The sequence below is a fragment of the Pseudopipra pipra genome, chromosome 28 (genome assembly GCF_036250125.1).
Source record: "Pseudopipra pipra isolate bDixPip1 chromosome 28, bDixPip1.hap1, whole genome shotgun sequence".
Classification (NCBI taxonomy): domain Eukaryota; kingdom Metazoa; phylum Chordata; class Aves; order Passeriformes; family Pipridae; genus Pseudopipra; species Pseudopipra pipra.
Window position 1 is genome coordinate 4,570,472 of NC_087576.1, and position 17,630 is coordinate 4,588,101.

General features: G+C 46.3%; 1 protein-coding gene across 1 annotated transcript in view; it reads left to right on the forward strand.

Moving 5' to 3' along the window:
• ANTXR1 (ANTXR cell adhesion molecule 1) overlaps nt 1–17,630 on the forward strand; it is a 106,236-nt gene that overhangs the window by 9,702 nt on the left and 78,904 nt on the right. The window contains exons 2-9 of the mRNA XM_064637742.1: nt 341–412; nt 1,024–1,095; nt 3,515–3,596; nt 4,580–4,613; nt 6,237–6,316; nt 7,986–8,054; nt 10,089–10,169; nt 16,216–16,276. Of these exons, the coding sequence (XP_064493812.1) occupies nt 341–412; nt 1,024–1,095; nt 3,515–3,596; nt 4,580–4,613; nt 6,237–6,316; nt 7,986–8,054; nt 10,089–10,169; nt 16,216–16,276 (551 nt within the window). The remainder of the gene's footprint in view (nt 1–340; nt 413–1,023; nt 1,096–3,514; nt 3,597–4,579; nt 4,614–6,236; nt 6,317–7,985; nt 8,055–10,088; nt 10,170–16,215; nt 16,277–17,630) is intronic.

Consider the following 17,630-nt stretch of genomic DNA (forward strand, 5'->3'; position numbering starts at 1 on the left):
GAGTGGGTGGAATTAATCTAAAACACTTCAGAGAGAAGGTCTTCACTCACACAGGTTTTGTTTGGTTAAGGCTGTGTTAAGGTCCAGCCTAATTGCCATGTGTTATTGCCAGGGGTAGCCTCAAACCCTTGTATGGAATGGGACTTATTCTTGCTTTTCAAAGTTAAGTAGGAAATGTCATTTACAGTTCAATCTCTCCTTACAGGAAGAATATGGGCAGTGAGTGGTAAACAAAATAAAGGCAAGTGCTTGGCTGAGCAAGGTGTGAAAGGACACAGGGCTGGGAAAGCTACAATAGCAGCAATTGAACCAATCTGTCCTGTAATCATTGTCTCCCTAGGTCAGGAAGTGTCCTGCACCACTGGAATGAGATCTATCACTTCGTGGAGCACTTGGCCCGCAAGTTCATCAGGTGAGAAGTGCTACAGGGGACCAGTGGCTCCCAGTTCAGCTGAGCTGCTTTCCACTGGGGGTGGAGGGAGGGTTCTTAGTGCTTTCCTCAGGTCATCCCAGTGGCTGCTTTTCCCCAGATTTCTGTCACGTGGGAAATAGGAGGAGTTAAGCTGATCCCTCTATTCCTGCCTACCTGGATCGAGTCTTTCCCCTGTGGGGAAGGAGTCCTCCTGTTTGAGATGCTCCTGAGGCACACAGGTTTGGGTCTGCAGGGAGGGGCCTGTGGCTGTAGCTTTCAGGCTCTGAATGACTTGAGACTGCATGGAGAATCCCTCAGGACGTGGAATGTGTTATGATAAACACAATTAGCCTTCCCTCGTCTTCGTGATGATTCCAGGATGCATTTAAGCCTTTCTTGCTTCAGCAATCCCAAGGTTGTGATGCAAGTGCTCTTTACAGGGATGGTTTGTCTTGACTGGGAAGGCCCAGGGAAAAGCACCTTCTGCTGCCTCCTCCTGTCTTTGCCCCTGTTAGTTATAACTGAGAGAGCAGAGTGTCCTGTGTGGTTGGGGTTACACACACAGGAACCTCTGCACCAGCAAATTAATGTACTTCTTTTCTCTCCTCCAGCCCTCAGCTGAGGATGTCCTTCATTGTTTTTTCAACTAGAGGGACAATTCTAATGAGGTTAACAGAAGACAGGTAAGAAGAGGTTTCAAGGTGCACAGCACCTTTTGTGTCCCTTCACCTTCCTTGCTCAACAATTCCCAGTCCACCGTGAACAGTTGTGATACCTTTGTGCTTCTCAATTTAATTGTCTGAACACCTGCCTATTTTCATATCCTAGAATACATTAAGGGCTCTCAAGGCAGAGGTTGGCTTCTTAAATTTTAAATGTCTTTTCTGTTAGCTATTGGGGTTTTAGCTCAGACTGGTTTCATTGAGGGAGCTGCATTCCACAGAGACTCAGGCTTTTGTCGGAGAACAAGAGGCTTGTTGCCTGTGAAACATCCTTTGGGAGTTTCTTCTGCAAACAAATAGGTGAAACTCCCTTCCCATAAAAACAGACTTGAAAGCCAGAGGTGACTCCCACACTCTTGAGGTGGAGGGGAATGTGATTTCCTCAGAGGTCTGAAGGGATATTACAGACAAACAGTGTTTGGGATGGATTGCAAGGGGCTGTATTTTTTGGCAATGGCAGTTTGATTGCCAGGTTTCTGAAGCGTGTTCCTGTCACCCCTTTGTAGATCCCCAAGTTAATCCCACTAAAATCTGTGGGATGGAGTTTTTTATTTTACTCTGACTTCAAGGAGAGTTGGACGAGGTCCTTAAATCGCTCTCGCTTCCTCTGTTAACTTCATTGCCACGTGGAGCAGAAATATATGTAACACATGTGTAGGGTGTATAAGTCAGCATGTGTTTTACATATTGGATGTCTGAAATCACATACCAGAGCAGCTCCCATGGAGGAACAGGGAGGAAACTGGCTGCCTTCCTACAGAGCAGTCCACATACACCCCAGCCTTGCAAATGCCATTAACCCCAGCCAGCCTAAGCAGCCCTTCCTTGCCACTTACTGCAACAATAAGGATAAAGAGAATAAACCCTGTTTAACTGGGTGCCAGCAGTAAACCTGTTCCCTGCCCCTTGCTGTGTCCCACCCCCTGAACACACCCTGCTGCAGAGATACCTCATCTGCTAAGGCTCTGAACTAAGAGACTGAAGTGTTCCCCATGTGGAAATGTATTCCATATTTATCCAACTGCCCTGGAAATGTTGACTGGGAACAGGATATTGATATGGTATTAGTCTAAAGACCAGCTGACTGCAGAGCTGCTGCTTTTTATTGGGGGACAGACAAACAAGGTTTTGGTCCTTTAGTTCCCTCTGGCCTTTCTAAATGGGGAAGGTGGAGTGGTGAGAAAACCTCCTCTGACTTGTCTGTGCCTCTGTGTGGTGTATCAGCCTCTGAATGTGAAGATTGAGGGTTCTGAGCATCCCTTTTTGGAAAAACTCTGTGCCTCTGACGGGACTGGATGGGCGTATTCTAAACACCTGTGCTGTGGATTTGAAAATGTCAGTTCACCTTTGAAAAATGGTGATCACAGGAAATGCTCCATTTTTTATTCAGCTTTGGCTTGGTGTGTGCATGAGTAGCTGAGAGGAGGAAATCTCTGCCACTAGTCCACCTATGGCAGTGTCTAACTGGTTTGGGAATCATAGGTACAGAATGAGTTCTCCAAAGTTTGACAATTCAGCCTGTTGCAAAAGCAGACAGTCTTTTTTTTTTTCTTCCTGGGGGAGTCACTGCTGTGCTGACTGAACAGTGTTAATGCCCTGCTGCAGTCAGCCTCACCACAGAGCTCCAGAGTGTGTGATCACACAGTCTGGGGTTTCTGAAGTAGTTAAAAAATGCAGGGACAAAACTGACTTCTGGCATGTCCATGTGGTCCTGCCTGCAGTGACTTCATCCCTTTCCCATGAAGATTGTGGAGTTTGCTGAGATATACCCCACACACTGCAGGGTGTTATCTTGTATTAAAGACTTCTGGCCTGTGCTTGGCTCTCAGAGTTTGGTGTCTGCCACTCAGGGGAACAGCAGATGACTGTCTGCCCTGGGTACCCTGCAGCTGATCTCACCATGCCTGGGATTCCTGAAAAGAATTCAAACAGATCCCCTGAGTCATAATGAGCCATTGGGAAAGGCTTCAATCTTCGAGTCAGTTTTCACAGGAACTGAAGGTGTAATGGCCAAATAAACCGACCTGTTTGATTATGTTTGTTTAGTCAAGTCAGCAAACACAGTCAGGAAAGTGAGCCAGGTGAGTCAGTGCTGAGTTTGACCAGGGAGCATTTATTTAGGAAGAAATGTATGAAATGTTTGGATATTGAGGAGATGCTGCTTCTGTGAGGCTTTCCCCAGGCTGTGGGAGCACTGGGAGCACAACTGCTCTGTTTCCCACATCCTTGGAGAGGTATCTACCCAGACTTGGCCTATGTAAACATTGGGTTAACTCCTTTTTCCCCCCTCTGTATTTGGCTCTGCCATGCATGTCCTCCCCTGGATATCAGCTCCCCAGAAGCTGGATCTCGGATCTGACAGTGTCTGCATTCCTTTCAGGGAGCAGATTCGCCAGGGCCTGGAGGAGCTGCAGAAGGTGCTGCCGGGTGGAGACACGTACATGCACGAGGGATTTGAAAGGGTAACTAAGTGCAGGCTGTGGTGCCTCAAACTGCATCTGCTGCCCCTCAGGAAATGTAACCAGAGGAATCTGGCCAATAACTCCAGTTATTGGAGTTATTGGGTGAGTGGGTGAGTGGGACAAGGCCACAGGTACAGTGAGGTGTGAGTGGGCAGTGCTGGAGCTGGGACACAGGAGATGCAAACTCCACCAGTTACCTTTATTTCTGCCTTCAGCTTTCAGGGGGGAGCTGCCTTTTCAGTTTAGGACAAGGCAGAAGGCTTTGGCATTGCAATCCCACGTGTTCCTGAAGGGGGGGAAGCTGTCAATCCTGCCTAGAGTAGCCCTGTTAGAGTTGGGTGGGGGCTGAGGCCGTGGTTCCAACCTGTTCTCGCCGGTGGCCAAATAATGCTGTGCAGACGTTATTGCCTGCTCTGACCTTCTTCTGGATGGGTTTTTTAATATATTTTACAAGCTCAGGAGCCTCTCTAAACCTGAACTCCTGCACTCCCTCCCACTTCTGTCCTACATGTGTATTTGGGAAGACTTTGAACCGTCTGCCTGTTGTAAATGCTGAACTGTCATTGTTCACATTTAAATGTGAGTACACAGCAGAAATTCAGGTGACCTGACAGAGACTTGGGTTTGTTTGCAATTGGAGTCATTGATCTCGAGGTGCTGGGGAATATTTATTATTGGGCCTGGGATGTTTCTCAGGGAGGAAGGTGAATGGGATTTTCAGAGAGCAGAACAGTGGGAGACAATGTTAGTGTTGGCCTTGGGGTTGGTTTGACTGAGCTGTGCTTTGATAAGACCTTGAAGTAACCCAGTCAAACCCACAGGCAAGAGCCCTGTTCTGGGAAGGGTTCAGATGTCTGAGAGCAGAGGTCATGTGTGAACTGCAAGTCCTCACTGCCATCTTCCCTTTCTTTCTGGTGCATGAGTAGATGCCCACAAAGTATTATTATTGATTTATTACTAATAATCTTCTGATTTAATTTCAGGCAAGTGAACAGATTTACTACGAAAATGTTCACGGTGAGAGACTTTTCTTGATCCATTGAATTTTTTTTTCTCTTTCTTTTTGACATAACTTTAACAGATTTGAAATGCAGCTTCACTGTGGGAAGGGTGGTGTAAGGCTGCTGCTCTTACAGGAATGCAGTGCTGGTCAGTGTAGTGTTCCTGAAAGGGACAAAGAACTGGTGGAGCTCTAAGGAGCCAGAGCTGGAATGAAAGTGTTTCAGGCCAAAAGTGAGAAGCCAGCTTGGCTGAACTGCCCACTCTTACCAAAACTGTCTTTGTTCCTTTTGTTTGAGGACTCAGACAGCCATTTCTTCTTCCTTCTCAAACATAAGAATGTGGAGAAGCTGTTAAATAAAAGATTTTTTAATAAGCAATTATTAAAACCATCAGTAATTGCAGACAATTGCAAAAATGTTTGTCCTTCCCTGTAATTAATGTAAAATCTTTCTGCACTGCAAAGCCTGAAGTATGAGTATAAATATTGCTTCAGAAACCAAAAGACAGACAACCAGATGTTTGAGTACAAAGCCAGGCCTAATGGTCTCACAGGGCTGCTCACGAGTAAGAGGAAGTCGTGGTTAAGTCCACACAGCTTTGGGACTCACCTGTAAAATATGCCTGCAGGAAAATGGAATAGCTGGAACAGCTCAGTTTGGGATTGATGATGCTGTTGCATGCTGGTGTGTGTATCACATGTAAGTTCCCACCACGTGCACGAAGCACTGGACAGCTGGGTCCAGCCTGAATGGTGGGCTGTGTGTTTTAACAGCTCTGTGCTTGTCCTTGCTCCACTCCAAGGAGGGTTTATCCCACCTGCAGGAGGTTCAAAGGCTCCTGCCATAGTCAATGGAGGGAGAAAGGCATCTCTGGAGGTCGTTTGTGCTCCCGAATCTCTACCAGAAATGTTCAGGTTTTTCCATGTCCTACGGAAGGAGCCTGAGCACTTGAGTTTGGGATCTGCAAGGGGAATAACCCCACATGTTGCTCATTGCTTGACTTCCTTGTTGCATCATTACCACATTGTTGAAAATTGGGGATTTCTAAATAGTACTAAGAAATTTTAGGTATCAGATCTCTGTTCTGCAGCACTTGAAGAAGTTGCCTGTTTGGAAGGGATGATTACAAGGTTTAATGGTATTGCTGAAATGTTGAAGATTTTAGGCCATTTCCTACCATCTCTGTTTAGATCCCAATTGAGCTTTTTATCACAAGCTGAAAAAAACCCTGTGGATTTCTTGAATTGATAAAATTAATAAAATTATTTTTACTATATATATTAATATAATTAATAAAATCAGGAATTAACTAGGAACAAATTGCATTGGGGTTTTTTGATGGCTTCAGCCTAATCTACTGGTCTGTAAAACTGAAATATTGAGGGGCTGTCAATTGAAAGCATTGGCACATCAAAAGGGTGGGATATAAAACTGAGATTGAAGGCAGGTGCCTGAGTGAAAAACTGTGGAGAAATTTATGTCTCCTGAAAACTGGTTGGTTGGAGGGAGGGAAGCCATGAGCTTGACAGTTGCTGTTTATGGCCCTTGGGGTGTGCTGAGAGGCCTCTGTCAGGATGTTTTCTAGGGTGGTTCAGCAAACACAGTGAAACCAAGGGCCTGAAGGAGTTTGTGTGTTCAGGTTACAGAACTGCCAGTGTCATCATCGCTCTGACCGATGGAGAGCTCCACGAGGACCTGTTTTTCTACTCTGAGAGGGAGGTGAGTGTCTCACACATTTTCAGTCAGGGAGACAGGGAGATGTCTGGGCCTGCTGCTTTGAAGGCAGAAGATAAGGAAAAGCTTTTTCCCTTGTGAAAAAACTCCACTTCCGTGCTCTTTAGACATGAATCTTAAGGATAACCATTAAGAGCAGCAACGCTTCTGACTCATCACAGCTGAGACTGTTCATGGGAAATGAGAGGGCTTTGAACTTCCAGTTAAAAATAAACACTGGAGGAAGGAATAGTTCACAGCTGAGAAGTTTCAGTATTGACTGGATTGCTCTGGGAAATACCTGGATCTTCTCACTTTCACTTTTCTTCTCTCACAAAAAGTAAAGGCTGCAGAAGGAGGATGGTTGTTGTTCCTATAAACTTCTGGGACATCAGAAAACCTCTCAGATGATCAAATCCAAAATTTCCACAAATATTTCCATGGTTCAAGCACATATTCTCAGCATCCTCATTAAATTAGTGAACTATGCAAGATGTTAGCTAAACAGTAGGGTGAGCACTGAAAGCTTTGCTGCCCTTTGGACAGTCCTCTCTGAAGAGATGAACCAATTTGCACTTGTCAGTCAAGCAAATTAGGATGACCTAAACTTGGAAGATGGTATTTTTGCATGAATTTGTTATGGACAGATTTTTTCCTCTCAGTCTGTCCAAAGTGCAGCTTTAAATCCAACAACAACAAGAGGAAAGGCTTTGTAGAGTAAAACCAATACTGCTACAGCACAAACAAATGTCCTGGATCTGCAGTTCCCCTCCTTGCTCTTCATCTCCTTTTCTTCCCTTCTGAAATAAAATACCCACAAGAAAAGCAAGTTTGTTTTTAGAGGTGAATGAACAAGTTGAAAGGTCAGAAGTGTTCCATTTGTTTTGGTTTGGGGAGGAGCAGTTAAGAGCTGGCAGGAGGAGATCCTGAACTCAGCTCCTACTCTGGGAGCTGCTGCAGTTGTTTGGGCTGAAGCTTCCCAGTGTGAAACTGGAATGAGGCTTTTCTGCTGAAGCACTTTGCTGTGGAACAACTTGAATTGCTACAGTCTTCTGATACAGTCTGACTTGCTGCCATCTGTTCTGGGAAGGGGTTTTGGTCAGGTCAGGTGTTCTCGTTCTAATGACTTAAATTGTACTTATGCATTCAGAGCATTTGCCTTTTGAATAGTAAATGCAACTTCATCTTCAATGAAATAGCCTGGAAAAATCAAACCTGTGCATGTCCCCCCTTTAGTTTAGGATGCTGTGTAAGCAGTGGGAGTGATACAGTTTTGTAGCAGATGGAATGAAATGTCTCTCACCTATACATAAGTCCAGGCACACATCTGAAACAGAAAACACCAAAGCATTTTAGGTTACTCTTGTACTGAGATGTGCCCTAAATGATGCAAAGAAAATTGATTCAGTCTGTCTGACATCTTTTGGGAAGCTGAAGTCACTCAAGAGGTGAACTAACTAGGTTTAAAAAAACTACCAAATACCTTGGGATTTGCTTTACTAAACAGTAGCTACTCTAGAAACAGATAAAACCCGAATTTAGCTTTTAAAACTCTCCTTTGACAAACCCTCCCTGCTCATTAGGCAGAGGAAGACTAAATTTATGATTAAGACCTTTCAGAAACCTGCATCCCATCCCATTTGCACCGGTGTCATCCTGCCTTTCCTCGTTCCAGGCGAATCGGTCGCGTGACCTGGGAGCAACAGTGTATTGTGTGGGTGTGAAGGACTTCAACGAGACCCAGGTAAAGAAGGCTCCTTTTTTGTCTGAGGTGCTTGGCAGAGGTGCAGGTTGAACACGGGCACACACTCCTGAATCCCCTTCTCAAGGTTCCCAAGTGTTTTTCCTCTCCTTCTGTCGACTGTTCGACGATCTGAAGTGCCCACCTGAAGTGGTGGGTCTGGTGTTGGGTTTAAGTCCTTGTCCAAGTCTCCAGCTGTGGATTGCTGCCCCTCTGCCTGCCCAGATACTCTTGGTAACGGTGCAGAAAAGCAGAGGAAAAGACACCTGAAGAGGAGCACATTGTCTGGCCTGAGGAGCAGGCTGTGGGACATCTTTTCCCCACACAAATATTGCCATAGAACTGCTCAGTTTCAATCCAGGTTTCTCTTCAGGGGAAAACTGTGCTGTCAAAAGTAAACGCCTTCATTAGTGACAGTAATAGTTCACGCTGGTTTCCCCTTTGATAGTCTGACTTCTAAATTTGTCATATGAATGTTGGTATGCCCATGAATTATATTTCACACACTAACAGCTGACATTTTTCTGACATGAGTGAAAGACTTGCACAGCCCCAAAGTGGAGGCTGAAAGACTTTTTCCAGGTTTTCATCTTTCAAAAAAGGAGTCAAACCAAACTTGGTTTAGAACAGTCTCCTTCAAACCAAACCCAGAGATTGGTGCAACCCAGAGTAAGTCATAGAAAAAGCAAAGAGGGAATAGATGCCGAAGAGACCAGATCTAAAGCAACAGGCCCCAGACAGCTGCTACTTGAAGGCATTTGAATGCTGAAGAAATTAATTGGAATTAGATGACTGTGTCTGAAGTCCCAGAATGGACCAGGAGGAGGACCATGGGGAGTGAGTTGAGGAAACTGTAAACATCCTGGTTTACAGAGGCTCCTGCAGCTCAGCCAACAAGGAATGAGCTGCTTTGCTGCCCTTCTTGGAGCAGGCAGGGGAAAGTTGCCTGGAGTATTTCTCTGGATGCAAACCAGGAGGTTGGCAGCTGGGGAAGTGGGAGTTGTGAGTGACAGGAGCTGGAAAGGTGGGGCCCGTGGGGTTTAGGGAGGAATGTGTGGCTGCTCTGCTGCCTCCAGCTTGCAGTGCTACAGGAAAATCCAGAGAGGCCTTCTGGGCTGGGTTACCTCTGCCAGGGGAGAGAATTACTGGAACAAAGGTTGGCCTTGCAGCAGTAAAACTTGAGTCTGCTCCAGCAGATGCATGGAGAGCTCATTACTGCTGAGTTGGGCTGAGATTTTGGGCTTAACCCTTAGTCTGCCACTGGCAGCTGGACCTGCATGAAGCTCTTTGCAGGTGTTGTCCTGGTTCCCCTTACCTTGCCACCACCTCATGAAGGTCCCTCTTCCTTGTCGTGGAGGTTTCTGGATGCTCCCCTGATACCTTTTAACCTCCACTTGGAAAATATCTCCTGAGAGGTCCCTGCTTTCTTCTTTTTGGCTCTTTAATGTTTGAGTGTAGGACCAATAGTCAAACCTCTGCCCTGACAGGGAAGGTGAGTCAGGGCTGTATCTCCAGCTGGGGTGTAATTTCATAAAATCACAGCATCTTGAAGGTTGCAAAAGTCCTCCAAGATCAAGTCCAACCTTTGGCAGAACACATTTTTATTAGCCTTCTCTACATGTGAAAATACTGAATCATTTTGGTCACTTCCCTGGTTTAAATGTGTCCAAGAGTTTTGCTGCCTGTGTTGATGCTGTGGCCTCTTTTGGCTGGGGAGTTACTGAGTGGGGTGGTTTACAATCATGTAGGAGACAGCTTTTGCACTAAAGGCTCTGGGCACCACTGAAAGCCACGTGAAGTCTTGCTTTCAAAGTTAAAAGCCCTTTTCTGATCCTTTCTAAAATCAATCAGGCTAAAGAGATTAACTTTTCACTGCTTAATAAACCATAATACAGTGGCAATGCACACAGAGTACTTGAGCATTTGAGGTTTTTATCTGCAATTGGATGAGTCTGGAGAAGTCTTAATTTGCTGCCTACTGGCTAATTTATGTCATTCTTTGCATTTCTGTTTTATTTCCTTTCCCTGCTCTGTCAGCTGGCTCGGATTGCCGACAGCAAAGATCATGTCTTCCCAGTGAACGATGGGTTTGAAGCCCTTCAGGGGATCATAGACTCTGTAAGTACTTTTAATCATGTGTTTGCAGTTTGGTTTTCCTGTGTTCACAAGGACCTGCTTGAAAAATCACTTAATCATTTGGTCCAAAGAACTGACCTTTGTTTGTACTAAAATCGCTACTTCGAGGTCAAGTTTATCAACTTTGAGCCCAAAGATGACCTTTGTCTGTCTCCCTCCTTGGTGGGAAGGAACTGAGTGAAGGAAGAGGCAGAGGGTAACAGTGTGTGACGTGGCTGCCCCAGGCAGGGACAGCAGGGCTGTGCTGGAGCTCATCCTGTGCCAGGGGTCAGGGCACTCTCGGATCTCCATCTATCCCATTCTGGGGAATGTGCTGCACTGCTCCCTGCTGGAATGGGGGAAGGGATCCTGCTCTGTAGGCCAAAATCCCCAAGCCTCTGCTTTCTGCATTCAGCCTCCTGGCAGATGGGCTGGTCTTCTCCTCCCCAGATAGAGGTTTCCCTATTCCCAATTCCTGGCATTCCCTGTGGGAACTGGGTGGCCCATTTTGAGTGGCTGGGCTAATTAGGGTGCTTCCCATGGCTACAAAGGATGGGAAATCCGTTTAAGGACACGTGTGTTCTTCATTTTGGAAGAGCTGATAAAACCCAGCTAAAGGTCCGATGTGGAGCTGGGGAGGGGTGTTCACCGGGGGGGTCTCACATTTCTCTGTTTACAGTGGTTACACACTATTTTGACAGTGTCATACCAACCAAAACCATTTCCTCAGCCCAGGCTCAGTTCTCCCTGGTGCTCTCACATGGAGATGGAATACAATCTCTTGCTTATTGGTTTTCCTGGCACTGTCTGAGCGTGGCTCTATTGCCCCAGCTCTCTCGGACAGTCAGGTGTTGCATGTCACTTCAGAAAGCAACAAAACAAGAAGAACCACTTTGCTCCCCAGCTCTGCATTCCCTTTGCAGATGTTTTTAATGAATTCCAGCAGCAGTTCTGACTCCCTTCCCAGTTATACGGAACAGCCTTCAGGAACCCAATCAAGAACTGCCTCAGCTGAGCTGACTGGTGCAAGATTTCCCAGCCCTGGGAAGGAGGGTCACAGGGAAGTGCAATTGTACAGTAATGAATCCATGACCTGATCACTTGGATTTGAGTGGAGTAGAATGGGGAGAAGGGAAGTGGGTTTGTGTGTGAAAGGAATGACAGGGAGGACGTTAATCAAACTGTAGAATAACATAAACAATCTGTAAATTCCTGTTCTAGCTGGAAAATAAGGTCCTTCACTCCTTTTCTTGTCCTTGCCAAAAGCATCCCTGTGTTGGAGCAAACAAAGCATTTGTGGTCACGGGAAAGGGCCCTGGGATTTGGAAGCTTCTTTCAGTTCCTGTGTAAGAGTTGGCACAGCAAGGATGCTCAGCCACTGTAGAGGGGGTTGATTAGGCTACAACCTGCTGGTTATCACAAGGGGGCAAAGATCAAATGTGGGGATTAGTGCTTGAATTAACTCTAGAGATGTGAAGACCTGGGCTGGTTTTACACTGCAGGGCTTTGGTGTGACTGCCAGGACTGTTCCCTCCTCCCCTGTCCTCAGGAGCAGGGCTTTCCCAACCCTCTGCATGTGCAGCTCAGCTGGTCAGAGCCTGGTGCTAATACCTGGTGCTAATTACTCCAGGGCTGTGGGCTCAACCCCTGCACGGGCCATTCACTTAGAGCTGGACTTGATGATCCTTGTGGGCTCCCTTCCCACTCAGAATATTCTGTGATTCTGGGAATTTGAAGTCCCCCTGGGATGAGGCAGAGGGTGGGAGCTGGGAGTGGTGGAGCTCAAGACTGGCCTCAGCTGGGCCTCTCAATCTGCTGAGCAAAGATGTTCAGGGTGGTGGGGCTGCAGATGTTTCCATGCACCTGCCCTTCCTTTTTTGTGGGAGCCAGGGAATTTGGAGGGAGCAGCTGCAGGGAGATGTGCTCAGTGTGGTCCTGTCTCCTCCAGGCACCACCAAGTTATGGCTCCCCCCTGGAGACTGTGCTTAACTGAGGTGAAAATCCAGTCCCACACTGAAGCTGTGCTTAAAAACATGATCCTTAAAATGGGAGCTGAAGGTGTTCAGTGCACTGTGGGGTTTGGTCCTTTCTCTCCTGTGAGTTCCAATCTGACTTTCTTATTAAGCAAACCAATTGCTTTGTCTTCCTCATTGTGAAAAAGCCACTGCTAAAACTTCAGCTTCTCCCTGTGTAATGGGGATTTTGAGTTTGTCAGGAGAGAACAAGCTGGTGGAGAAGCAGACTGACTGATTGCTGCAGGCTGGGGGTCTCAGGGAATGAGCTGAAGTAATTTACTAAATTTTCCTTTGCTGTGAAAAATTTGTGCAAATCATAACCTGTCAATTTAAAGCAAATGGAGCAAATCTTTGAAGGAAAACCTGAAACTCAACTTCAGTGACTGCTCAGTGTGTGTCTGGTAGGAGTCCTGGAGGCAATGAGCATGAAGCAACATGAAAGTCAGGATGGGATCCTGTCATGGCTTTGCTTTGAGCCTGTAACAGAAGCTGACTGAGGAGCAGTCAGAAAAACTCCCTGATCCTTGGAATGTGTTAAACCATGGCAGCAGCCTGGAACTTACCTCAGAGATGGAATCCTGGGTCCCTTAGCAAGGAGCCTGAGTGAGCTGCAGTTCTCATGGACCAGTTGTGATGGATTAGAAAGGAAGAAGTATGAACCACTTTGTGGGACTGTCCCCTGTCTGTATAAATTGTACAAATGATTCATCCCTTTAAGCTTAATTCCCTGTGTGCTCCCTTAGAACCCTCTTGCAGAGGATATACCACCTACCCTTGGTATTTTTCAGGACTTGTCTCAGCTCTTGGAATTGCTGTGGCAGTTCAGAACTGATGTGACAGGTCAATGTGCTCCTTCACCCCAGGAAATCAGAGCTGGCAATACACTGTCCCTGAATCCTGGTGTTACACCAATGTTTCCTGGGACAAACTGCAGTGCTGGATATGTGCAGGGGGGGGAACTTTGGTGACAACTCAGTGTGAGCATCTAATAGGCAAAGGGTGAGAGGTGTGGTGATGGTTTGATGTGCCCAATCTGAGCTGGCTGCTCAAACTTCACTGGCAGAGGGATAAACTGTAGATTCCCTGGTGCAGGGAGAGGGCTGAGACCCCCTGAATGGGGGAGAGAGATGAGAAAAAGTTAATTCCTTTGCAAGATACTCTGAATCTGTCTTCTGTCACAGCCAGACTTTCTGCACAGGCCAAAGAGCAAGTTAACAACTGAAGCCTCTTGGCTTACCCATCCCAGGGAGAGGATGTGAACTCCCAGTCTCCACTGCACAGTGCTTCTCATTAGTTTTAATGGTATATAGTCATGCTTTCTACTTCTTTCTTCCCCCAAATGCATCTTTAAAAAGGACTTAAATGTATTTATTTTACTTAGCTCATGTAGATATTATTGGACAGGAAACACTTCATAAATAAATGGCTGTTTTATAATTGGCAACAGACTTTGGTATTCAGTAATTGAACAGAGCCTGCTAATGAGTACCTGGCCTTAGAGTGCAGGTCATTCCCACTAATGATAATTAGGCAGTAACCTTCTATTACACTTCAGCATCCTGTTTGCTAATGAGAATTCCCAAATTTGGTGAAAAAACTGTATAAGAAACTGCTGTGGTGAAATAATCTGTCTGTGTTTGTGGAGCAGAACACCAAGGCAAAGCTGCAGAATCTCATTCCCCGTCTTCCCTCTGTTTCTGGGGTCCAGGTGACCTGCTGGGCCTCCCCTGGCCCTTGATGCCTCCCCTGGCAGAAAGGTCAGTTAGTCACAGGTAGTGCTAAAATCAGTTCTGCCCTGGCAGAGCTCCCTGGGGCACACAAACCCAGGCTCCCACAGGGATGTGCTGCGTTCTTCCTCTGGCGTGTCAGTAAATATGGACAGGAGCCTGTCTCGGAGCCTGGAGCATCACTGGAGCCCCATGGAGCAAAGGAGGAGCCTGATCTGGGAGTCTGAGCTGGGTCCCTGAGCTGTGCTGCAGGAGACAACGGGATGTGTCCTCACCAGGAGTGAGCGCTGCTCCAAACACTTCCCTGGGTGGGTGCCAGGGCAGAGCTGCCTGAGCCCTGCAGGGACTCCCCATGTCCCCCAGAGCTGTGCTGGTTGTTCCTGTGAAAGTGGGGATGTAGAGTCAGTTCTCCCAGTCTGCTCTCGGGGTGGTTTATGGACCTGGGAGATTCCATCACCACTCTTCCATGAGGTTTGCTTCCCTGGGGCCCCAGACCACACGGGGGATGAGCTGCACCTCCAGCCCCCAGGGCTGTGCACCCCTCAGGAAATAAGAGACCTGATGAAATCTTCTACGGTGAAGGCACTGAAGTCTTTTTTGAATGTATTTTTAACGAGGAAGAGACATAAAGGAATTCTTTTGCAATAGTTATTGCTGCCTGATTTTCACTTTAAGTTAGGGTGGGTGCTTGGAGCATTGGAAACTTAATCTAAATCAAAATAAATATTGCAGTTGGCACTGTAAAAAGCCATTAAGGCCAGTTTTTTATGGTTGTGTAAAAGGATTGGACTGGACTGGGAGATCTGCATCATCTAATTGAGACACCTGCTATTCCACCCCCATCCAAGCTGGGCAACAGCAGGAATGTTTACAAAATGTTTGCTGAGTAGAAGTCCTGAATCTCAAACTTAATCCTGTGAGGTTTGATTTTATTAAAAAAAAGAAAAGTATTGATTGTATTTTACATTCTTCATGTTTCTCCTTATTCTATCTTTCAGATTCTTCTACTGCTTCTCAGCTCTGTTCTCAAGTGTTGACTTTCTCTGCTTTTCCACTTGACAGTTCCTGTATAACCTTGTTCCTGCAAAGCTTCCCTCTCCTCACCTGCCACCAGCTCAGACAGTCCTGCCTCCTTCAGTCCCTTGGTGCTCTCAGTCTCTACCAGCCCTGCTTCTGAGTAATTCAATCTTCTCCTTAAAACTTCTAAAAAATAAATGCTGGCTCTCTGGGTACCTTTTGCAATCAGGTATTTGAGGCAGCGAGCCGTGATTGTGGAGGAAAAAAAATGTTATCTTTTTCTTACAGAATTTATTGTATTGGTTGCTGTTCTTTCCTTACAGATGTTTCAGTTTAAAGTTGGGAAAATAGTTTTCATGTTGGATTTGAGTCATGATGCTTGGCTGACATTTCCTTGCCTCTTGGAGCCGACCTGAATTTTGATCGGTGTTGCCTCAGTCAGGGGCTGCTCAGCTGAACCCCCGCAGTTCTTGGTCCTGCTCTCTCGGGGGTCACGGGCACTGGCACGGCTTTGCTGGGCACTGAAGAGTTGGACTTGGTTTTCAGAGCAGGGCAAAGACCTCAAATAACAGCTGGGGCAGTTTCAGCACCGTGTGGGAATAACCAGTGTCCAGCTCAGCCGGCTCCTCCTGCCCTGGAGCGCTTGGCCAAGCCTGGCCCAAAGTGTAAATCACTGTACAGTGGTTAGAGGCAGACAGCCCTGCCAAAGACATGCTGCTTCGTTTGAGTTTGGGTGAAGTAAACAACAACTGGCTGTGCATTTGATTTGAAGTCACAAGCAGCTTTGAGGACACCCCCAGGTGTGCTCTCATAAATCAGGTTAAAAGCGAAAGAAGTCGTAACCCCTGTGGCTGAGACCTGAGAAGTGGCTCTGTGGGATGTTGTAATGCAGAGCTAAACAGCTTAGCCTACACTTGTGCTGTTTTGTTGGGAGTGTTGGGCTCCAGAATAACTTTGGAGAGGGAGGTGTGACGTGAAGGGAAGGCGATGACGGTGCCTCCATAACCCTTCGGAGGGACCCGTGGTGGGTGCAGAATAACTGGCACTGGGGACTAAGGCAAGATTGCACTGGGATGGTGGAGAGCTTGGCATCCATCACCTTCTAACAGCTCAAGAGGAGCAATGTCACCTGGTTGGCTGGTTTAGGTGAAAAGCTGAGATCGTGCCATGAATGCCAAGTGCACCCTTGAGTTAAGCGTTAATGTGAGAATGAGAGCACTCACACTTTCAGAGCTGGGTTTCTGGAGCAACCAGCCTGAGGTACTTCATGACATTTTGTCTGTCTTTTAGATTTTGAAGAAATCCTGCATAGAAATCCTGGCAGCAGAGCCTTCCAGTATTTGTGCAGGGGGTAAGTACAACTGAGGCCACAGTCATTCATGTTGCCTAAAATACAACTTTCAGTCCATCTCTAATTGCTGGAAAGTGCACAAGTCACTGATTACCTGGGGCTAAATCTTTTGCCTTTTTTTTTTTGTTGTTGTTGCATTTCTTTTTCACCTTAGAATAGTTTGCACAGGTCCCACTTCTACCAAATTATGTCAAGTGGGATTTTCTTACAGAAAAGACCTGAACTCCATACTTTCCCCTAAATGTTCTTCTGTCAAAGCAGTCTGTCTTACTCGGACTGTGCCAGACTTGAGGTAGTTATGCTGCATAATTACAAACCAAATCAGGCAATAAGCCTTTGATTGGGTTCAGAGTTTTGCAAAATTCATCATCTTGGAGGATTGGTGAGGGAAGTGCTTCAGAAACTATGAAGAACATCAGATGGGCACAGTTGGATCTGAAGGCTTCCAATAGTCTTGGAACATTTCTCAGGCATTTAGGGGCGATACAGTGACTGAGGACTAGAGTGTAACCATCAGTCTGCTGCTCGTGTGTTCATCCTGTCCTCTCTTTGTCCTTGCTCTGACCTGACTGTGGCTCTAAAGCCCTGCAAGTGCCTCTTCATTCAGCAGGACTCGGCCTTTCCAAAGCAAGCCAGAGAATCATTTTGACCTCTGCCATCTGCTTCTGCGAATTCTTCACATTTTATGAGGTGCATCCCAGCTGTTTGTTGAGTGTGTAGCACTCCCTGAGTAGAGAGGTTGGGAGCCCAGCTGAGGTTTGTGGAGAAGGACAAGTCCCTGACAAGTTCTGCATCTTTCTTTACCATACATTGACAGTCCCAGTAAGTAACACAGTTGTTACTTATTTGTCTTCACTTCCAAAGCAGCTGCTTTAATGATCCTGCATCTCCTGTTCCTGGAGGAACTGCCTGCACACCTGAACATCCAGAAGTAGCCACATTTTCCCAGCAGATGCACACCAGGCTAAATGCCCAATAAGTACCTGGCATCAGGTTTATGTTCCATATGGGCCACATAGCTTTGATTTTTGAAGCCAGGATGGCATAATTGCCATGAATTATGGTACTTAAGCATCATTTTGGCTGTTCAATTAAATAGTTTCTATGTTAAAATAGGCTCCAAGGCAGGCCCTGTCTACCTTGGCATGGTGGATGATTGCTGTGACAGCCTCAGCGTGCAGTGATGTTCCACAAATGCTTGGGAAGGGAAATGAAATTGCAGGAACATTCACATCCACTTTACACTCTTGGAGATTGTTTTAAAGATATATTTACATACTTATTCAAGTGATAAACATTGCTGCTTATGTAATGTCATGAGCCAGAAGATGACTTATAATCATCATTTATAACC